General features: G+C 68.1%; 1 protein-coding gene across 1 annotated transcript in view; it reads left to right on the forward strand.

The window, feature by feature from the left end:
- Window positions 1-22824, forward strand: part of LY75 (lymphocyte antigen 75) — a 96509-nt gene that overhangs the window by 62489 nt on the left and 11196 nt on the right. The window contains exons 23-27 of the mRNA XM_048484484.1: window positions 1762-1922; window positions 2978-3107; window positions 4078-4310; window positions 8579-8750; window positions 10977-11141. Coding sequence (XP_048340441.1) covers window positions 1762-1922; window positions 2978-3107; window positions 4078-4310; window positions 8579-8750; window positions 10977-11141 — 861 coding nt within the window. The remainder of the gene's footprint in view (window positions 1-1761; window positions 1923-2977; window positions 3108-4077; window positions 4311-8578; window positions 8751-10976; window positions 11142-22824) is intronic.

Consider the following 22824-nt stretch of genomic DNA (forward strand, 5'->3'; position numbering starts at 1 on the left):
GCAGTATATTAAATCATATTATTGTTGTTGTTGTTGTTGTTGTTGTTGTTGTTGTTGTTGATGATGATGATGATGATGATGATGATGATGATGATGATGATGATGATGATGATGATGATAATAATATCCCAAAAACTATATGATGACTCTTGAAAGGAAGCATGTGCTCAAATGCAAGTAAAGCAGTGCTCAAAATCTTACAACAAAGACTGCATTCATATATGGAATGAGAAATGCCTCTTGTTCAAGTTGAATTCAGGAAAGGAAGAAGCATTAGAGATCGTATTGCAAATTTACATGGGTTGCTGGGGTGTGCAAGAGAATTTCAGAAGAAAATCAGCTTGTATAGATTACAGCAAAGCTTTTGATTATGAGTCAGAAGCGACTTGACAGCACTTGGCACCCACATGCATTCATCTAAGAGCCAAATCACATTTGCCCCTATGATCACGTGTTCTTTCGTCATGATAAGTTGACCATAAATGTTACCACTTGATGCAAATAAGTAGAAAATTATCTACTGTTCTTCCATTTTTAGCATGCGTTCCAGTTTTATGATCATTAATACCTCCACAAAATCCTTTGACACCGGTGATTTGCAATTCCCGCTTTAAGGAACCAAGGGTAACAGAAATTTACTTGCCCAATGAATCCTTACCTTGGTTGCCATTTGACCCAGTCTCCACAAACTTTGTATGTCACATCTGTGTCTGTCTGAACGGAATTTAATAAGAGCTGGTCTGAAATTCTCCATTCAGCTGTGTAGAGACTGAATAGTCATGGGTCTTCATCCTCCATAAAAATGTTAAAGAGCTGGTCTGAAATTCTCCATTCAGCTGTGTAGCGACTGAGTAGTCATTCATCCTCCATAAAAGTCTTAAAACAAGAGAATCCATAACGCAGGATCGTAGGGGAAGAACATGAGTAAGCTATTATAAAGTAATTTGTCCATTTCTAAATCAAAGTAGCAGTAGATCCGCCATCCTTAGGAGGCACAACTAGGGATCACAGTGATATGGTATGGAGACTTGGCGGTATGTGAGTTGAGGGAAAAGGCCCTCAGTGAGGACATGAAGGCCCTGAAAAAAACACTGGAGAGGGGATGGGCATTTTTTCCCCAAGAACTTGTTTTTCGGTTTATCTGAGGGCAAAACTGGAATTTTCTAGGAGCATCAAGGGAGAAAATTTCTATGAATTGTTTTCTGTTTTTTGGAATCTGTTAAATGCTTTTTAAAGACACTGTTCTCAATGTGTCTAGTATGAAGAATAGTAGGGCTCAGAGCCCTCTGGGGGTGGGCGGTATAAAAGTTTAATAAATAATAATTTTTTCCACCATGACTTCAGAATTTTCCAGAAATTTTCTATCTCTGTGAAAGAGGAAGCAACTTAGTCTCTCTCTGTAATATGGCATTGGAAGATTGAATCCTGATTTAGAATCAGTTACTGGGAAAGGAATATCTCAATAGTGTCTAAACTGGGCATCACAACAAATTAGAAATAAGACTGAGGACTTTCTAAAACAGGAAAGGGGGAGATACAGCATAAACCTAAGGGTTTGAGGTTTGTTCCTATTACAAACAAATTGGCTTAGATACTACCTAGAATTTTCATGGATGCAAGAGGAGGGCAATTTCCGCTGATTGCTCTCTGCAAAAATTGCCCCTCTTTTTCTTATGTGCAGAAATTCTAGGCAGGGCCTAAGACACTGAATGCTACCTCTGTCTGCATAATACTAATATTCAAATTTGTTCTAACCAACAGATTTTATAACATCCTTGCTTCCCAATATGCCAAAAGACATTTGGATTGGTTTGCAGTTTACAGTGAAGACACACAAAAGCAAATGGGAAGATAACAGTGAATTACTGTATACCAATTTCCACCCATTGATCCGAGGAAGAGTAAGGAAAATTTTAATTGATGTAAGTCGTTGGGATTCTGGTTTTTCATTGTAATTTGATTAAAATAACTTCCTGTACCCTTTCATTCTTTGTTGTGACCCCCAGGAGGTCTCCCATGCTTCTCTCATTCTGCAACTGTATAAAACAGAGTTGTTTTGGAAGTCATTTTTATAACTATAATAAGACTTCTGTTACAACAAAAAGGTTCAGAAAGACACTTCAATAAAGGGAATGAGATTGAATTATATTGCTGTATATAGTATGTGTTATCTGTTTGTTGTATGTATCATCTTGTTTTCTCTGCACTGTTTTATACAGTACAATTTTCTGCATTAACATATCATGTCAAATGTTTAACACTTTTTCCAGATTTCTGTCATCCTAGTCCTATTATATTGCTTAGCAGATTGATTGTATCATGTAGTCTGTCTTGAGTCTAAGTGAGAAAGGTAGACTATAAATAATGTAAAAATCAAAGAACAAATTGAGCTCGATTGTTACTGAGATAGGACAAAGAAAGTACAAGTACAAAAAAGTATCAAAAATTAAATCTATTCAACTTCCATATTTGGTTTGCAGTTGAGTGCTTCCTGTAAACTAAAATAACCCAAGATAACATTGTGGTTCTTAAGTTTATTGTGGTTTCTTTCCTGCAAGTATTGTGGTAACTGTATTATTGTCAGTAATACGTTAAACATACATTTTTTTAAAAGTACCTAGGAATAGTATGGCAGAGAACATATCTGCCTTAGACCTATCTAATTGCATGAGACTCTTCATATAAAGTGATTCATTTCTTCAGTATCATATCACTTTGTTCTGTACTGTTTCTTTGGATAATCACATAGGGCTGTCTCTGACCAGCATTTCTGCTGATGAAAAATGAAGGTGAGGGTCCCTTTTGACCGCATGGCATGGGGTCTGTTCCGAAGAAGGGAATTGGGCAAGCTTGATCAAACAGAATTTTGCAGACTTCAACTCATAATTTATAATAAACACACTAGCACTTCATTATATTTTATGGAAAATGCTGGAACTGTTGATAACATTATCAGTACATATCCCTCCTCCCCCAGGTGTTTAATGAGGAAGTGACCAACCAATGTGGTGTTTTGCTCAACAATCCTAACTCCATGTATATCGGGGCCTGGAATTTTACTTCTTGTGCTGATCAACAAGCTTTGGTTATATGTCAAAGGGAGAAAGGTGAGAGTATTTTTAATAAACATTCTGCATTAGAAGGAAAGAGATTTCTGTGGGGATCTCCAAACAGGGAGTCAAAATCCTTCCATGGCATAACAGTGGTGGCGAACCTTTGGCACTCCAGATGTTATGGACTACAATTCCCATCAGCCCCTGCCAGCATGGCCAATTGGCCATGCTGGAAGAGAACTGATGGGAAGCACAGTCCATAACATCTGGAGTGCCAAAGACCTACGCCAAACTTGCTATAATGTGAAGTATATACTTACTGCCTAGTATGATTAAACTGGATATGAGAACAGGAAGTCCACATATTCCCCATTATTTTTAAACTGCAAATAGCAGCTACTAGTGGGGAGAGGGAGGGTTGGTTTGAGTTGGAAGGCTGAGTTAATTCTTTACCCTGTGCAACCTCTCCCCAGGTTTGCAATTTTTGTTTTGTGGAGAGCATACAGGTGGTTGTTGTGGGAGAAGGGGTTAAGAAAGGAGGCCCTAGCTGCAGCACCAATTTCAAATGGGTGGAATACGTGAGGGGAGAAAGAAGCGCTCAAAGCCAAGAGTAGGTTATATAACACCAAACTGTGGCTTGGATCTAGCTGACCTTTTTATGGAGAGAAAAAGGTCTTTCAATTCTTTTTAAAAAGAAGTTATTCTGGGTTCTTGGGACCTGCACGAACAAAAGTCATACGGGATGGGATCTGTGATAAAGAGGGGAATTTGGTAAGACTGAGTGAAAAAGCTGTTGGGATTCAGCACTGTAGTTTGGCATTTAAGCAAGTCTAGTCTGTATTTTTGCTTAGTATTTGCCAAAGTGCATTTAATATGCATTGACCTTTCTCACACTTCCAGAAAATAACATGCACTATCATAAAGACCTTTAACACTTAAAACACCACAGAAAGAGTTAAAGCAAACATGAGTTTGATGTGAATGTTGCTATTTTTCTGGTTTATGTATTTGGTTTTCTTATTAGATGCTGAGTTTGTCAGTAACCAAACAGAAGAACGGTCTAATAACTCCATGAACTACTTAAACGTAACATATACCATAATTCTGAAGAACCTGACCTGGTATGACGCCCTACAGGAGTGCCAGCTGCACAATATGCAGCTAGTGAGCATCACAGAACAATACCAGCAGGCTTTTCTTGCTGCCCAGGTTGCCCATCATAATTACCCACTGTGGATTGGACTCTCCAGCAAAGATGTAAGATTTATCTCTTTCTTTCACCATGTCTAATTTAAATGTTGAAGGAAACATTGGATTGGACCCAGATCTTCCCCCTTTCCCCGTCTCTCTTCAGCTGTCCTTCTTCTTGGGAAAGTTGATTCCTAGGGTTGAAAGACCTGTGTTGGGTCATAGCCATGCAGGTAAGAAGAACAGTAGGAAGAGTGGGAAGGGAGTAAAATCAGTCTTCCCGCCTCTTCTGTCTTTCGATCACTGAGTATGTTTTTGCACCATCAAAAAGCCCCAGTTTCTCCTTCCGCATTGCTCCCCAGTTCTTCCAAGGAGTAATGGCAGGACTGGGAGATCATACCCAGCTGTTCCGCACCTGCCGAGGTCTTTTTCCATTTGCACCGGGATCTCTTCCATGATCTCTTCCGCACATACGCCGAGAACCTCCGTTTCCTGTGTTCTGATTGGCTGATTCTCCCCCCGTTCCCCCACTCACTTTGACTAGTTTAGTTTTAAATGACTTTGAACCAAATTATACTGAGAAAACTCCTTCTGTGAAGATAAGAGACATGGCTTTGATTTGCAGTGGGAAAAAATCACAGAGGGAGAAACCATGGATTAGGACAGAAAAAAAAGGGGGGGTGAAAGTGAGTCTCTCAAGTGGTCGTGGATTCAGACCAAAAAAAAGGGGGGGAGCGCCAAAAAGAAGAGGAGAGCTAGCAGCTCCAAGTACTTTTTAAGCCAACACAAACATTTGTTGCTCCCACCTCCTGTTGATTGGCGGGGTGGGGCGGGGCGGGCCAGAGTGGCGAGGCGGGAAAAACAGACTAGTTCTGCCCCAGTTCTGTTCCTGTGGTGTTTGCACAGTAGCGGGGTCACACAGGGCATTTTAAAGGAACCACCATTTTGGTGGTTATTGATAGTCGCCAGGCAAAGGAAAAATAGCAAGGCAACACCAGGGCAGGCCCTGTGCAGCTTCGAGAACCGTGTGGAATTCCCAGCTGTACAGGGATATTTTCCGTGCTCACCCTGGAATTTTTTGACCGTCCAAAAACAGCCTGAGGGAGTTTAGACCACTTTTCACTCCTCCCTGCAACCTGCTGATCAAAGTGTCTATTACTCCATTTAGATCCCGTGACACTGGAACAGGGGCGTAACGAGGCAGCCCTGGGCAAACTGTAGCCCTGGGCAAAACCTGAGTTGGATGCCCCCCCCCCATGGGCGGTCACTCCACCACGACCAAATTTTTTTTTTGCACCAGGACATTGGTACCTGCAGGGGGTGCCTTTTTAGACATATCAGCACCATAATTTCAGCGTATCATCAGGAGACTGTCCTTATGCTACTCCCCAGGTTTGGTGAGGTTTGGTTCAAGGAGTCCAAAGTTATGGACTCGCAAAGGGGGTGCCCCTATCCCCCATTGTTTCAAATGGGAGCTAATAGGAGATGGGGGCTACAGTTGTGAGGGTCCATAACTTTGGCCCCCCCTGAACCAAACTGCACCAAGCTACAAGAGATATCAAAGAACAGTCTCCCTGATAAGACCCTTAAAGGATTTGAGACTTCAATGCCTTCAGAAATGCCCCAGCCTGCAACCCCCATGGACAGAAATACAGAAAACTCAATTCAGAACAAAGATTCTTGGGCAAATTTGCGGATGTTTCCTGCAGGGGGCGCATTTTTGGATGTATCCCGGCACCAAAATTTCCAGAAGGGTGTCATCTGGAAACTGTCCATATGGTACCCCAAATTTTTGGTGCAGTTTCATTAGGGGTCCCAAAGTTATGGACCCTCAAAGGGGTTACCCCATCCCCCATTCTTTGCTTCTAAGGAGATGGGGGCTACCCTTTGAGGGTCCACGGCTTTAGACCACCTGAAGTAAACTGCACCAAACTTGGGGAGTGCCATCATCTCGAGATAGTACCCTGAGGAATTTTTGGTGCCGATACGTCCAAAAATGCACCCCCTTCGAGAACATCCTAAAAATTTGCCCAAGAATCTTTGTTCTTTCGTGTGGTTACTGCCATTATATCGTAATGGGGGTTGCGAGCTTTAATGGCTACATTTCTGAAGGCACGGTCTCGCTCAAAGAGATCTCATAAGGAAGACTTCCCTAATTGCCGGGTTTTGGTACAGTTTGGTTCAGGGGGGCCAAAGGATATGGACCCTCAGAACTGTAGCCCCCATCTCCTATTAGCTCCCATTGGAAGCTAATGGGAAATTAAGGCAGCAAAGGAGTCAACAACTTTGGACTCCCTGAAACAAACCTGCAAACTTGGAGGGCAACATAAAGGACAATCTCCTGATGATACGCCAAATTGATGCCTTAACTTAAAAACTGCCTGCGCCCCTGCAGGCCAAAAATGGAAAACCACTAAAATACCCCAAAATGAACCCAGCATTTTGATGCCCCCCACAAGGTGATGCCCTGGGCAGCTGCCCACCTTGCCCAATGGGCATTACGCCAGTGCACTGGAATTAACATTCCTGGGATCAGGACTGCTGCTGGAAGGAAAGAAAACCAAGGAAAATTCACTTTTCAGCAGATCATTAGACCCACCCCACTGAGAGTGGGAAAATGTATTTAAAATGTTTAAATGCCAGTTTATTGCTGCTGTTGTCATGTCTGTTTTTAAAATGTACTGATGTTGCTAACAATAAACATGTTGCTCTTCTAGATAAGTGAACGGCTGCAACCCAGAGAACGTTAATTCAGTCCCATTTAAATCAATCTCAAGATGTTGTTGATTGCAGATGGAAATTTTGCATAGCCACATGTTAGAAATAAATCCACACCAGGCTTATAACCAAATAAATGTACACAACTGTGTAGAAAAACAGAAGTGTGATCCAGGGGCTCACTGAAACAGTTGCAGTAACCTCCATGTTTACTGTGTAGACATGTATAAGCATTTGACTGGCTCCACACATGTGCAGATTTTTATTACTGCAAGAAGAAGGAGAGTTTGAATTTATATCCCCCTTTCTCTCCTGTAGGAGACTCAAAGGGGCTCACAATCTCCTTTCCCTTCCCCCCTCACAACAAACACCCTGTGAGGTAGGTGGGGCTGAAAGAGCTCAGAAGAACTGTGACTAGCCTTAGGACACCCAGCTGGCGTGTGTGGGAGTGCCCAGGCTAATCTGAATTCCCCAGATAAGCCTCCACAGCTCAAGCGGCAGAGCGGGGAATCAAACCTGGTTCCTCCAGATTGGATTGCACCTGCTCTTAACCACTACGCCACTGCTGCAGAGTTATAATGAATAGTGTTACAGACACATTCAGTTTACACACCTCTCTTCCTTCAGTGGGCTCGTATTAGATTGGATACATCATTTGTGTTCAGTCTCACCCAGTTCCCCTCATTGCAGGCCTCATGTGCTTCAGGTTTCCACCCTAGCCTTTATACCAGTGGTGGCGAACCTTGTAGCGCAGATATTATGGACTTCTGGTGGCAGCCAAAGGTTGGCTATGCTGGCAGGGCTGAAATCAGGTGTAATCAGCCTGGAGATATAAGGATGCTCCTGTTCAGATGAGACTCCCTCCCTTTTCACCAGTGGAAAACTGGTTGGCTATGTTTTTAGTTTCACAGTGACCTCGTGAGGTAGAATAGGTTAAGGGTACAAACAGACCATAATCCAAAACCTCTGTGAAATGTAAATAGTACATGCAGCTATGATTCTGATTTGGGCTTTGCGGGAAAAAAAATAGAGTGATTTAAGCTTTTGAAACACCCTTCCCCTGCTTGGTTTTGGTATTTGAAGCCAGAATCCCCATACTCCTCAGCAGCTTAAGGGGAAAAGACTGTTTATTTAAGACAAGGCTTTCTTTCTTTTGAAATGATCACGATGGAGAACTCTGTTCCTAGTAGCAAAACCTAGCAGATATTGAAAGATTAAATCATGTCTCGCTTTCTATTTAAAAAACAGTGTAACTGGATCGGGATAGCCGTCAGTGTATCATGTGGTTTATCTTTGGCTGATCTTCAAGTTTGTTTATGTTCTAATTGACTGAAAGTTTCCAAGGGCCACTGAGCTATCCTCATACTGAAGCAGGGATGTGAACTTGCATTTCCTGTGTTAAAGAACAATGCCATTCATAGCATCATTCTAAAGTCTCAGTGAACCCTTGTAATGTGTCTCGTCAATAGACTTTGATCTTTTGTTGCAACGCACAGGAGACAACTCCTTCAATATTTGGCTCAGTGTACGGTTTGCTGCCATTTGTGCAAAATAGCTGACTTTGGAGTAATGTTTTGTTTTACGGTGCTATCAGTTTGTCTTTATGGTTTTGCCACTAGGATGGAATTTACTATCAGTGGTCAGATGGAAAACATATTCGTTTTAGTTACTGGTCTGAAGAAGAGGATAAAGATGAAGCAGATGACTGTGTGTACTTGGACAGCGATGGATTTTGGAAAACATCTGAATGTCATGTAGAAAAACCAGGAGCTATTTGCTATTTACCAGGAAGTAGGAATCCTCCAATTTTTCATTTGCATTATTTAAAATTGGTTGAAATTACTTCTGTTGAAAGATGATGTAAACAACTGTCAATTAAATTAGATAGTTTAATGCTCTCTAAAACTAGAATATTTGGATTTTATCTGTATTTAAAATGCTTATTCGCGGCTTGCAGTGGACCACTGAGATCAAGTTCAGGTTAACTTTGGTTCTGAAAACCGTGGTTTTCTACCCCATTGTGTATTTATTCTCTGTTTCCCTGCATCCTCTGGAATGAATTCTACTTTACTTCTCATCGTCAGCAATAACCAGGGTTCATAGTTGCATGTATATATCAAATCATGGTTGACACTAATCATGGTTCTTTCAGAAAACATGGTTAGAAATAGATTTGCAAGCAACTGATATGAAGAAAGCTGGTTTGTGTTAATCACAGTTAAGTGTCCAGATATCTAAGTAGTTAAAGCACAGTTAGAATTTGAGAAGAAATTCTCTCCATTTTTGTCCTACTAGTAATGCATTAAGCTCTTAGACTGTCCTGTACTGTGATTCAGAAAGACCAGGTGATCTTTATCCTTCTTTTAATATATTGAAGTGATTGCTCTGCACCTCCTGGATTAAGCACACCTTCAATTTAGCACTGTGGTCTGAGATGCAAGGAGAGATGCCATCCTGAGACCCCACCCCATTCCCAACCATTGAAGCTTAACATTGAAATTAAAGAGAGAGGCAATCTGGTAATAGTTGTCAGTCACCTCTGATTGAAATGTAACCATCAGTGTGGTTGTCTGTGAAACAGATTCCTTAGTAGCTCTCCCCCACCCTCCAGTTTCTCCCATTTTCCTACATTCCAGAGGATGTATTGAAAGTGCCCACTGCCTACATTTTATGAGCTTAGACAGAGTGCGTATTCTACATTTTGTGGGTTTAAACAGAAAACATTCTTAATAACTCAGAGAAACTTGAAGATGGTAATCAGCAGCAGCAGCAGTGGAATTTAAGAATGTTAACACAGGAAGGAATTTAAGAATGTAACCTAGTAACTGGCTCAGAAAAGTGCCTGCACTCGCCATCCAAATTCCAAACGAAGAGAATGGAAGTATGGAATATTCAGTATAAAAAAAAAGAGGCACAAAGGAATGGCAATGAGTTAGTAGCCTTGCTGTGTAATACGTGAAGATGCAAAAAGCCTGTAATTTTGTTTGGGTTGCAACCAGACTAAATTGCCCAGCAGTAGAACGCAACTTTGCTGCTTTCCTGCTTGCACGATACAACCCACTGATGAGGAATCCCGAGGAACAACGTGAGGGAAGTCTCCAGTAAGAAGGAGAAATGTGGTGAAAATTTCCAGTTGAATCTTAATCCAGCCCTTGGTGTGTCAAACAAAAACTAAAGAGATTTGAGTGGCGTTACCCATCCAAAAAGCACCAACTGTGTTTTTGAGGGCGTCATTTGTGGCCTGTCTGTATGGACAGGCCGTAGAGTGTCACCTATGGTGTCATATGGTGAAAGTGGGATAGCAAATGCTTCAGAAGTGCAAAGAGGTTTTCCAGTACAGTCAGCAAACATTATTAGTTCAAAAATTGGTTCAGGGGACCAGTGGCAGGGCTACCGGGGGGGGGGGTGCGCCACACACCGGGCTCACGGCTTTGGGTCATGTGAGGGGCAGAAAATTCCCCCAACCCCTCCCCCCTCGTCCACTCAGCTCATCCCCACCCCCACCCCCACCCGCGATGCCCTCCTTCACACTTACTTTAACAAATGGAACAGTCTGGAGAGGAGGCCTGACTGTTCCCTTTCAGGCTGCAAACGGCCTGGTGGGAACTACATTTCCCAGGAGACCCTGGGAAATGTAGTTCCCACCAGGTCGTTTGCAGCCTGGAAGGGAACAAGCAGACCTCTTCTCCAGCCTGCTCGGTTTGCTAAAGTAAGGGGGAGCGGGCGCTGCGGGGGGGCAGGCGCGAAAAAGCCAGAGTGTGCACCGGGCGCACACTGGCCCAGCTACGCCTTTGCTGAGGACAGATTTGAAAGTTTTTTCCTGTCTGAATTTAACTTCATTTTCCCATTTCAGTTAACCACACCAATTGAATTGCCCTGTGCCACCAAAGACCACATAGTGTCAGTGGTAAAAATCCCATCAATATTTACCAGTTAGGGCTGTAGGTGAACTTATTTTATTTGGCCTATGGTTCAGCTATTAAAAAGTGCCTTAAAGAAATGTGATTTTTTTTCCAGACGAAACAAAGGCAACAGAAGCATATGGATCTGTTACATGTCCACACAAGGTTAAAAATACACCATGGATACCATTCCAAAACAGTTGTTATACATTCACAATAACAAAGGATAGATGGAAGGAAATTCGATCAAGTGACGCTCACCATTTATGCAAGACAATGAGTAAGAAGTTCCTATTTAAGTACCTTCTTTTGCAAGACTGTATTCCTATGATTTTTAAAAATTGCTTTTTAGGCCTGAGGGTACTTCCAAAACTGCTTATAGTGAGATCAATATTCAATACCCAGATATATGACTCTGCCCAGAATAATTGTCCATAACCAGAATAGCTTAGGTTAGCTCAGGGGTAGGGAACCTGCGGCTCTCCAGATGTTCAGGCCCCCCCCCACCCCCCCCCCCCCCCACCCCCCCCCCCCCCCCTGCCCCCCCCCCCCCCCCCCCCCCCCCCCCCCCCCCCCCCCCCCCCCCCCGCCCCCCCCCCCCCCCCCCCCCGCCCCCCCCGCCGCCACCGCTCCCCCCCACCCCCCCCCCCCCCCACCCCCCCCCCCCCCCACCCCCCCCCCCCCCCACCCCCCCCCCCCCCCACCCCCCCCCCCCCCCACCCCCCCCCCCCCCCACCCCCCCCCCCCCCCACCCCCCCCCCCCCCCACCCCCCCCCCCCCCCACCCCCCCCCCCCCCCACCCCCCCCCCCCCCCACCCCCCCCCCCCCCCACCCCCCCCCCCCCCCACCCCCCCCCCCCCCCACCCCCCCCCCCCCCCACCCCCCCCCCCCCCCACCCCCCCCCCCCCCCACCCCCCCCCCCCCCCACCCCCCCCCCCCCCCACCCCCCCCCCCCCCCACCCCCCCCCCCCCCCACCCCCCCCCCCCCCCACCCCCCCCCCCCCCCACCCCCCCCCCCCCCCACCCCCCCCCCCCCCCACCCCCCCCCCCCCCCACCCCCCCCCCCCCCCACCCCCCCCCCCCCCCACCCCCCCCCCCCCCCACCCCCCCCCCCCCCCACCCCCCCCCCCCCCCACCCCCCCCCCCCCCCACCCCCCCCCCCCCCCACCCCCCCCCCCCCCCACCCCCCCCCCCCCCCACCCCCCCCCCCCCCCACCCCCCCCCCCCCCCACCCCCCCCCCCCCCCACCCCCCCCCCCCCCCACCCCCCCCCCCCCCCACCCCCCCCCCCCCCCACCCCCCCCCCCCCCCACCCCCCCCCCCCCCCACCCCCCCCCCCCCCCACCCCCCCCCCCCCCCACCCCCCCCCCCCCCCACCCCCCCCCCCCCCCACCCCCCCCCCCCCCCACCCCCCCCCCCCCCCACCCCCCCCCCCCCCCACCCCCCCCCCCCCCCACCCCCCCCCCCCCCCACCCCCCCCCCCCCCCACCCCCCCCCCCCCCCACCCCCCCCCCCCCCCACCCCCCCCCCCCCCCACCCCCCCCCCCCCCCACCCCCCCCCCCCCCCACCCCCCCCCCCCCCCACCCCCCCCCCCCCCCACCCCCCCCCCCCCCCACCCCCCCCCCCCCCCACCCCCCCCCCCCCCCACCCCCCCCCCCCCCCACCCCCCCCCCCCCCCACCCCCCCCCCCCCCCACCCCCCCCCCCCCCCACCCCCCCCCCCCCCCACCCCCCCCCCCCCCCACCCCCCCCCCCCCCCACCCCCCCCCCCCCCCACCCCCCCCCCCCCCCACCCCCCCCCCCCCCCACCCCCCCCCCCCCCCACCCCCCCCCCCCCCCACCCCCCCCCCCCCCCACCCCCCCCCCCCCCCACCCCCCCCCCCCCCCACCCCCCCCCCCCCCCACCCCCCCCCCCCCCCACCCCCCCCCCCCCCCACCCCCCCCCCCCCCCACCCCCCCCCCCCCCCACCCCCCCCCCCCCCCACCCCCCCCCCCCCCCACCCCCCCCCCCCCCCACCCCCCCCCCCCCCCACCCCCCCCCCCCCCCACCCCCCCCCCCCCCCACCCCCCCCCCCCCCCACCCCCCCCCCCCCCCACCCCCCCCCCCCCCCACCCCCCCCCCCCCCCACCCCCCCCCCCCCCCACCCCCCCCCCCCCCCACCCCCCCCCCCCCCCACCCCCCCCCCCCCCCACCCCCCCCCCCCCCCACCCCCCCCCCCCCCCACCCCCCCCCCCCCCCACCCCCCCCCCCCCCCACCCCCCCCCCCCCCCACCCCCCCCCCCCCCCACCCCCCCCCCCCCCCACCCCCCCCCCCCCCCACCCCCCCCCCCCCCCACCCCCCCCCCCCCCCACCCCCCCCCCCCCCCACCCCCCCCCCCCCCCACCCCCCCCCCCCCCCACCCCCCCCCCCCCCCACCCCCCCCCCCCCCCACCCCCCCCCCCCCCCACCCCCCCCCCCCCCCACCCCCCCCCCCCCCCACCCCCCCCCCCCCCCACCCCCCCCCCCCCCCACCCCCCCCCCCCCCCACCCCCCCCCCCCCCCACCCCCCCCCCCCCCCACCCCCCCCCCCCCCCACCCCCCCCCCCCCCCACCCCCCCCCCCCCCCACCCCCCCCCCCCCCCACCCCCCCCCCCCCCCACCCCCCCCCCCCCCCACCCCCCCCCCCCCCCACCCCCCCCCCCCCCCACCCCCCCCCCCCCCCACCCCCCCCCCCCCCCACCCCCCCCCCCCCCCACCCCCCCCCCCCCCCACCCCCCCCCCCCCCCACCCCCCCCCCCCCCCACCCCCCCCCCCCCCCACCCCCCCCCCCCCCCACCCCCCCCCCCCCCCACCCCCCCCCCCCCCCACCCCCCCCCCCCCCCACCCCCCCCCCCCCCCACCCCCCCCCCCCCCCACCCCCCCCCCCCCCCACCCCCCCCCCCCCCCACCCCCCCCCCCCCCCACCCCCCCCCCCCCCCACCCCCCCCCCCCCCCACCCCCCCCCCCCCCCACCCCCCCCCCCCCCCACCCCCCCCCCCCCCCACCCCCCCCCCCCCCCACCCCCCCCCCCCCCCACCCCCCCCCCCCCCCACCCCCCCCCCCCCCCACCCCCCCCCCCCCCCACCCCCCCCCCCCCCCACCCCCCCCCCCCCCCACCCCCCCCCCCCCCCACCCCCCCCCCCCCCCACCCCCCCCCCCCCCCACCCCCCCCCCCCCCCACCCCCCCCCCCCCCCACCCCCCCCCCCCCCCACCCCCCCCCCCCCCCACCCCCCCCCCCCCCCACCCCCCCCCCCCCCCACCCCCCCCCCCCCCCACCCCCCCCCCCCCCCACCCCCCCCCCCCCCCACCCCCCCCCCCCCCCACCCCCCCCCCCCCCCACCCCCCCCCCCCCCCACCCCCCCCCCCCCCCACCCCCCCCCCCCCCCACCCCCCCCCCCCCCCACCCCCCCCCCCCCCCACCCCCCCCCCCCCCCACCCCCCCCCCCCCCCACCCCCCCCCCCCCCCACCCCCCCCCCCCCCCACCCCCCCCCCCCCCCACCCCCCCCCCCCCCCACCCCCCCCCCCCCCCACCCCCCCCCCCCCCCACCCCCCCCCCCCCCCACCCCCCCCCCCCCCCACCCCCCCCCCCCCCCACCCCCCCCCCCCCCCACCCCCCCCCCCCCCCACCCCCCCCCCCCCCCACCCCCCCCCCCCCCCACCCCCCCCCCCCCCCACCCCCCCCCCCCCCCACCCCCCCCCCCCCCCACCCCCCCCCCCCCCCACCCCCCCCCCCCCCCACCCCCCCCCCCCCCCACCCCCCCCCCCCCCCACCCCCCCCCCCCCCCACCCCCCCCCCCCCCCACCCCCCCCCCCCCCCACCCCCCCCCCCCCCCACCCCCCCCCCCCCCCACCCCCCCCCCCCCCCACCCCCCCCCCCCCCCACCCCCCCCCCCCCCCACCCCCCCCCCCCCCCACCCCCCCCCCCCCCCACCCCCCCCCCCCCCCACCCCCCCCCCCCCCCACCCCCCCCCCCCCCCACCCCCCCCCCCCCCCACCCCCCCCCCCCCCCACCCCCCCCCCCCCCCACCCCCCCCCCCCCCCACCCCCCCCCCCCCCCACCCCCCCCCCCCCCCACCCCCCCCCCCCCCCACCCCCCCCCCCCCCCACCCCCCCCCCCCCCCACCCCCCCCCCCCCCCACCCCCCCCCCCCCCCACCCCCCCCCCCCCCCACCCCCCCCCCCCCCCACCCCCCCCCCCCCCCACCCCCCCCCCCCCCCACCCCCCCCCCCCCCCACCCCCCCCCCCCCCCACCCCCCCCCCCCCCCACCCCCCCCCCCCCCCACCCCCCCCCCCCCCCACCCCCCCCCCCCCCCACCCCCCCCCCCCCCCACCCCCCCCCCCCCCCACCCCCCCCCCCCCCCACCCCCCCCCCCCCCCACCCCCCCCCCCCCCCACCCCCCCCCCCCCCCACCCCCCCCCCCCCCCACCCCCCCCCCCCCCCACCCCCCCCCCCCCCCACCCCCCCCCCCCCCCACCCCCCCCCCCCCCCACCCCCCCCCCCCCCCACCCCCCCCCCCCCCCACCCCCCCCCCCCCCCACCCCCCCCCCCCCCCACCCCCCCCCCCCCCCACCCCCCCCCCCCCCCACCCCCCCCCCCCCCCACCCCCCCCCCCCCCCACCCCCCCCCCCCCCCACCCCCCCCCCCCCCCACCCCCCCCCCCCCCCACCCCCCCCCCCCCCCACCCCCCCCCCCCCCCACCCCCCCCCCCCCCCACCCCCCCCCCCCCCCACCCCCCCCCCCCCCCACCCCCCCCCCCCCCCACCCCCCCCCCCCCCCACCCCCCCCCCCCCCCACCCCCCCCCCCCCCCACCCCCCCCCCCCCCCACCCCCCCCCCCCCCCACCCCCCCCCCCCCCCACCCCCCCCCCCCCCCACCCCCCCCCCCCCCCACCCCCCCCCCCCCCCACCCCCCCCCCCCCCCACCCCCCCCCCCCCCCACCCCCCCCCCCCCCCACCCCCCCCCCCCCCCACCCCCCCCCCCCCCCACCCCCCCCCCCCCCCACCCCCCCCCCCCCCCACCCCCCCCCCCCCCCACCCCCCCCCCCCCCCACCCCCCCCCCCCCCCACCCCCCCCCCCCCCCACCCCCCCCCCCCCCCACCCCCCCCCCCCCCCACCCCCCCCCCCCCCCACCCCCCCCCCCCCCCACCCCCCCCCCCCCCCACCCCCCCCCCCCCCCACCCCCCCCCCCCCCCACCCCCCCCCCCCCCCACCCCCCCCCCCCCCCACCCCCCCCCCCCCCCACCCCCCCCCCCCCCCACCCCCCCCCCCCCCCACCCCCCCCCCCCCCCACCCCCCCCCCCCCCCACCCCCCCCCCCCCCCACCCCCCCCCCCCCCCACCCCCCCCCCCCCCCACCCCCCCCCCCCCCCACCCCCCCCCCCCCCCACCCCCCCCCCCCCCCACCCCCCCCCCCCCCCACCCCCCCCCCCCCCCACCCCCCCCCCCCCCCACCCCCCCCCCCCCCCACCCCCCCCCCCCCCCACCCCCCCCCCCCCCCACCCCCCCCCCCCCCCACCCCCCCCCCCCCCCACCCCCCCCCCCCCCCACCCCCCCCCCCCCCCACCCCCCCCCCCCCCCACCCCCCCCCCCCCCCACCCCCCCCCCCCCCCACCCCCCCCCCCCCCCACCCCCCCCCCCCCCCACCCCCCCCCCCCCCCACCCCCCCCCCCCCCCACCCCCCCCCCCCCCCACCCCCCCCCCCCCCCACCCCCCCCCCCCCCCACCCCCCCCCCCCCCCACCCCCCCCCCCCCCCACCCCCCCCCCCCCCCACCCCCCCCCCCCCCCACCCCCCCCCCCCCCCACCCCCCCCCCCCCCCACCCCCCCCCCCCCCCACCCCCCCCCCCCCCCACCCCCCCCCCCCCCCACCCCCCCCCCCCCCCACCCCCCCCCCCCCCCACCCCCCCCCCCCCCCACCCCCCCCCCCCCCCACCCCCCCCCCCCCCCACCCCCCCCCCCCCCCACCCCCCCCCCCCCCCACCCCCCCCCCCCCCCACCCCCCCCCCCCCCCACCCCCCCCCCCCCCCACCCCCCCCCCCCCCCACCCCCCCCCCCCCCCACCCCCCCCCCCCCCCACCCCCCCCCCCCCCCACCCCCCCCCCCCCCCACCCCCCCCCCCCCCCACCCCCCCCCCCCCCCACCCCCCCCCCCCCCCACCCCCCCCCCCCCCCACCCCCCCCCCCCCCCACCCCCCCCCCCCCCCACCCCCCCCCCCCCCCACCCCCCCCCCCCCCCACCCCCCCCCCCCCCCACCCCCCCCCCCCCCCACCCCCCCCCCCCCCCACCCCCCCCCCCCCCCACCCCCCCCCCCCCCCACCCCCCCCCCCCCCCACCCCCCCCCCCCCCCACCCCCCCCCCCCCCCACCCCCCCCCCCCCCCACCCCCCCCCCCCCCCACCCCCCCCCCCCCCCACCCCCCCCCCCCCCCACCCCCCCCCCCCCCCACCCCCCCCCCCCCCCACCCCCCCCCCCCCCCACCCCCCCCCCCCCCCACCCCCCCCCCCCCCCACCCCCCCCCCCCCCCACCCCCCCCCCCCCCCACCCCCCCCCCCCCCCACCCCCCCCCCCCCCCACCCCCCCCCCCCCCCACCCCCCCCCCCCCCCACCCCCCCCCCCCCCCACCCCCCCCCCCCCCCACCCCCCCCCCCCCCCACCCCCCCCCCCCCCCACCCCCCCCCCCCCCCACCCCCCCCCCCCCCCACCCCCCCCCCCCCCCACCCCCCCCCCCCCCCACCCCCCCCCCCCCCCACCCCCCCCCCCCCCCACCCCCCCCCCCCCCCACCCCCCCCCCCCCCCACCCCCCCCCCCCCCCACCCCCCCCCCCCCCCACCCCCCCCCCCCCCCACCCCCCCCCCCCCCCACCCCCCCCCCCCCCCACCCCCCCCCCCCCCCACCCCCCCCCCCCCCCACCCCCCCCCCCCCCCACCCCCCCCCCCCCCCACCCCCCCCCCCCCCCACCCCCCCCCCCCCCCACCCCCCCCCCCCCCCACCCCCCCCCCCCCCCACCCCCCCCCCCCCCCACCCCCCCCCCCCCCCACCCCCCCCCCCCCCCACCCCCCCCCCCCCCCACCCCCCCCCCCCCCCACCCCCCCCCCCCCCCACCCCCCCCCCCCCCCACCCCCCCCCCCCCCCACCCCCCCCCCCCCCCACCCCCCCCCCCCCCCACCCCCCCCCCCCCCCACCCCCCCCCCCCCCCACCCCCCCCCCCCCCCACCCCCCCCCCCCCCCACCCCCCCCCCCCCCCACCCCCCCCCCCCCCCACCCCCCCCCCCCCCCACCCCCCCCCCCCCCCACCCCCCCCCCCCCCCACCCCCCCCCCCCCCCACCCCCCCCCCCCCCCACCCCCCCCCCCCCCCACCCCCCCCCCCCCCCACCCCCCCCCCCCCCCACCCCCCCCCCCCCCCACCCCCCCCCCCCCCCACCCCCCCCCCCCCCCACCCCCCCCCCCCCCCACCCCCCCCCCCCCCCACCCCCCCCCCCCCCCACCCCCCCCCCCCCCCACCCCCCCCCCCCCCCACCCCCCCCCCCCCCCACCCCCCCCCCCCCCCACCCCCCCCCCCCCCCACCCCCCCCCCCCCCCACCCCCCCCCCCCCCCACCCCCCCCCCCCCCCACCCCCCCCCCCCCCCACCCCCCCCCCCCCCCACCCCCCCCCCCCCCCACCCCCCCCCCCCCCCACCCCCCCCCCCCCCCACCCCCCCCCCCCCCCACCCCCCCCCCCCCCCACCCCCCCCCCCCCCCACCCCCCCCCCCCCCCACCCCCCCCCCCCCCCACCCCCCCCCCCCCCCACCCCCCCCCCCCCCCACCCCCCCCCCCCCCCACCCCCCCCCCCCCCCACCCCCCCCCCCCCCCACCCCCCCCCCCCCCCACCCCCCCCCCCCCCCACCCCCCCCCCCCCCCACCCCCCCCCCCCCCCACCCCCCCCCCCCCCCACCCCCCCCCCCCCCCACCCCCCCCCCCCCCCACCCCCCCCCCCCCCCACCCCCCCCCCCCCCCACCCCCCCCCCCCCCCACCCCCCCCCCCCCCCACCCCCCCCCCCCCCCACCCCCCCCCCCCCCCACCCCCCCCCCCCCCCACCCCCCCCCCCCCCCACCCCCCCCCCCCCCCACCCCCCCCCCCCCCCACCCCCCCCCCCCCCCACCCCCCCCCCCCCCCACCCCCCCCCCCCCCCACCCCCCCCCCCCCCCACCCCCCCCCCCCCCCACCCCCCCCCCCCCCCACCCCCCCCCCCCCCCACCCCCCCCCCCCCCCACCCCCCCCCCCCCCCACCCCCCCCCCCCCCCACCCCCCCCCCCCCCCACCCCCCCCCCCCCCCACCCCCCCCCCCCCCCACCCCCCCCCCCCCCCACCCCCCCCCCCCCCCACCCCCCCCCCCCCCCACCCCCCCCCCCCCCCACCCCCCCCCCCCCCCACCCCCCCCCCCCCCCACCCCCCCCCCCCCCCACCCCCCCCCCCCCCCACCCCCCCCCCCCCCCACCCCCCCCCCCCCCCACCCCCCCCCCCCCCCACCCCCCCCCCCCCCCACCCCCCCCCCCCCCCACCCCCCCCCCCCCCCACCCCCCCCCCCCCCCACCCCCCCCCCCCCCCACCCCCCCCCCCCCCCACCCCCCCCCCCCCCCACCCCCCCCCCCCCCCACCCCCCCCCCCCCCCACCCCCCCCCCCCCCCACCCCCCCCCCCCCCCACCCCCCCCCCCCCCCACCCCCCCCCCCCCCCACCCCCCCCCCCCCCCACCCCCCCCCCCCCCCACCCCCCCCCCCCCCCACCCCCCCCCCCCCCCACCCCCCCCCCCCCCCACCCCCCCCCCCCCCCACCCCCCCCCCCCCCCACCCCCCCCCCCCCCCACCCCCCCCCCCCCCCACCCCCCCCCCCCCCCACCCCCCCCCCCCCCCACCCCCCCCCCCCCCCACCCCCCCCCCCCCCCACCCCCCCCCCCCCCCACCCCCCCCCCCCCCCACCCCCCCCCCCCCCCACCCCCCCCCCCCCCCACCCCCCCCCCCCCCCACCCCCCCCCCCCCCCACCCCCCCCCCCCCCCACCCCCCCCCCCCCCCACCCCCCCCCCCCCCCACCCCCCCCCCCCCCCACCCCCCCCCCCCCCCACCCCCCCCCCCCCCCACCCCCCCCCCCCCCCACCCCCCCCCCCCCCCACCCCCCCCCCCCCCCACCCCCCCCCCCCCCCACCCCCCCCCCCCCCCACCCCCCCCCCCCCCCACCCCCCCCCCCCCCCACCCCCCCCCCCCCCCACCCCCCCCCCCCCCCACCCCCCCCCCCCCCCACCCCCCCCCCCCCCCACCCCCCCCCCCCCCCACCCCCCCCCCCCCCCACCCCCCCCCCCCCCCACCCCCCCCCCCCCCCACCCCCCCCCCCCCCCACCCCCCCCCCCCCCCACCCCCCCCCCCCCCCACCCCCCCCCCCCCCCACCCCCCCCCCCCCCCACCCCCCCCCCCCCCCACCCCCCCCCCCCCCCACCCCCCCCCCCCCCCACCCCCCCCCCCCCCCACCCCCCCCCCCCCCCACCCCCCCCCCCCCCCACCCCCCCCCCCCCCCACCCCCCCCCCCCCCCACCCCCCCCCCCCCCCACCCCCCCCCCCCCCCACCCCCCCCCCCCCCCACCCCCCCCCCCCCCCACCCCCCCCCCCCCCCACCCCCCCCCCCCCCCACCCCCCCCCCCCCCCACCCCCCCCCCCCCCCACCCCCCCCCCCCCCCACCCCCCCCCCCCCCCACCCCCCCCCCCCCCCACCCCCCCCCCCCCCCACCCCCCCCCCCCCCCACCCCCCCCCCCCCCCACCCCCCCCCCCCCCCACCCCCCCCCCCCCCCACCCCCCCCCCCCCCCACCCCCCCCCCCCCCCACCCCCCCCCCCCCCCACCCCCCCCCCCCCCCACCCCCCCCCCCCCCCACCCCCCCCCCCCCCCACCCCCCCCCCCCCCCACCCCCCCCCCCCCCCACCCCCCCCCCCCCCCACCCCCCCCCCCCCCCACCCCCCCCCCCCCCCACCCCCCCCCCCCCCCACCCCCCCCCCCCCCCACCCCCCCCCCCCCCCACCCCCCCCCCCCCCCACCCCCCCCCCCCCCCACCCCCCCCCCCCCCCACCCCCCCCCCCCCCCACCCCCCCCCCCCCCCACCCCCCCCCCCCCCCACCCCCCCCCCCCCCCACCCCCCCCCCCCCCCACCCCCCCCCCCCCCCACCCCCCCCCCCCCCCACCCCCCCCCCCCCCCACCCCCCCCCCCCCCCACCCCCCCCCCCCCCCACCCCCCCCCCCCCCCACCCCCCCCCCCCCCCACCCCCCCCCCCCCCCACCCCCCCCCCCCCCCACCCCCCCCCCCCCCCACCCCCCCCCCCCCCCACCCCCCCCCCCCCCCACCCCCCCCCCCCCCCACCCCCCCCCCCCCCCACCCCCCCCCCCCCCCACCCCCCCCCCCCCCCACCCCCCCCCCCCCCCACCCCCCCCCCCCCCCACCCCCCCCCCCCCCCACCCCCCCCCCCCCCCACCCCCCCCCCCCCCCACCCCCCCCCCCCCCCACCCCCCCCCCCCCCCACCCCCCCCCCCCCCCACCCCCCCCCCCCCCCACCCCCCCCCCCCCCCACCCCCCCCCCCCCCCACCCCCCCCCCCCCCCACCCCCCCCCCCCCCCACCCCCCCCCCCCCCCACCCCCCCCCCCCCCCACCCCCCCCCCCCCCCACCCCCCCCCCCCCCCACCCCCCCCCCCCCCCACCCCCCCCCCCCCCCACCCCCCCCCCCCCCCACCCCCCCCCCCCCCCACCCCCCCCCCCCCCCACCCCCCCCCCCCCCCACCCCCCCCCCCCCCCACCCCCCCCCCCCCCCACCCCCCCCCCCCCCCACCCCCCCCCCCCCCCACCCCCCCCCCCCCCCACCCCCCCCCCCCCCCACCCCCCCCCCCCCCCACCCCCCCCCCCCCCCACCCCCCCCCCCCCCCACCCCCCCCCCCCCCCACCCCCCCCCCCCCCCACCCCCCCCCCCCCCCACCCCCCCCCCCCCCCACCCCCCCCCCCCCCCACCCCCCCCCCCCCCCACCCCCCCCCCCCCCCACCCCCCCCCCCCCCCACCCCCCCCCCCCCCCACCCCCCCCCCCCCCCACCCCCCCCCCCCCCCACCCCCCCCCCCCCCCACCCCCCCCCCCCCCCACCCCCCCCCCCCCCCACCCCCCCCCCCCCCCACCCCCCCCCCCCCCCACCCCCCCCCCCCCCCACCCCCCCCCCCCCCCACCCCCCCCCCCCCCCACCCCCCCCCCCCCCCACCCCCCCCCCCCCCCACCCCCCCCCCCCCCCACCCCCCCCCCCCCCCACCCCCCCCCCCCCCCACCCCCCCCCCCCCCCACCCCCCCCCCCCCCCACCCCCCCCCCCCCCCACCCCCCCCCCCCCCCACCCCCCCCCCCCCCCACCCCCCCCCCCCCCCACCCCCCCCCCCCCCCACCCCCCCCCCCCCCCACCCCCCCCCCCCCCCACCCCCCCCCCCCCCCACCCCCCCCCCCCCCCACCCCCCCCCCCCCCCACCCCCCCCCCCCCCCACCCCCCCCCCCCCCCACCCCCCCCCCCCCCCACCCCCCCCCCCCCCCACCCCCCCCCCCCCCCACCCCCCCCCCCCCCCACCCCCCCCCCCCCCCACCCCCCCCCCCCCCCACCCCCCCCCCCCCCCACCCCCCCCCCCCCCCACCCCCCCCCCCCCCCACCCCCCCCCCCCCCCACCCCCCCCCCCCCCCACCCCCCCCCCCCCCCACCCCCCCCCCCCCCCACCCCCCCCCCCCCCCACCCCCCCCCCCCCCCACCCCCCCCCCCCCCCACCCCCCCCCCCCCCCACCCCCCCCCCCCCCCACCCCCCCCCCCCCCCACCCCCCCCCCCCCCCACCCCCCCCCCCCCCCACCCCCCCCCCCCCCCACCCCCCCCCCCCCCCACCCCCCCCCCCCCCCACCCCCCCCCCCC

Source organism: Sphaerodactylus townsendi, linkage group LG02, assembly GCF_021028975.2.
Source record: "Sphaerodactylus townsendi isolate TG3544 linkage group LG02, MPM_Stown_v2.3, whole genome shotgun sequence".
Taxonomy (NCBI): domain Eukaryota; kingdom Metazoa; phylum Chordata; class Lepidosauria; order Squamata; family Sphaerodactylidae; genus Sphaerodactylus; species Sphaerodactylus townsendi.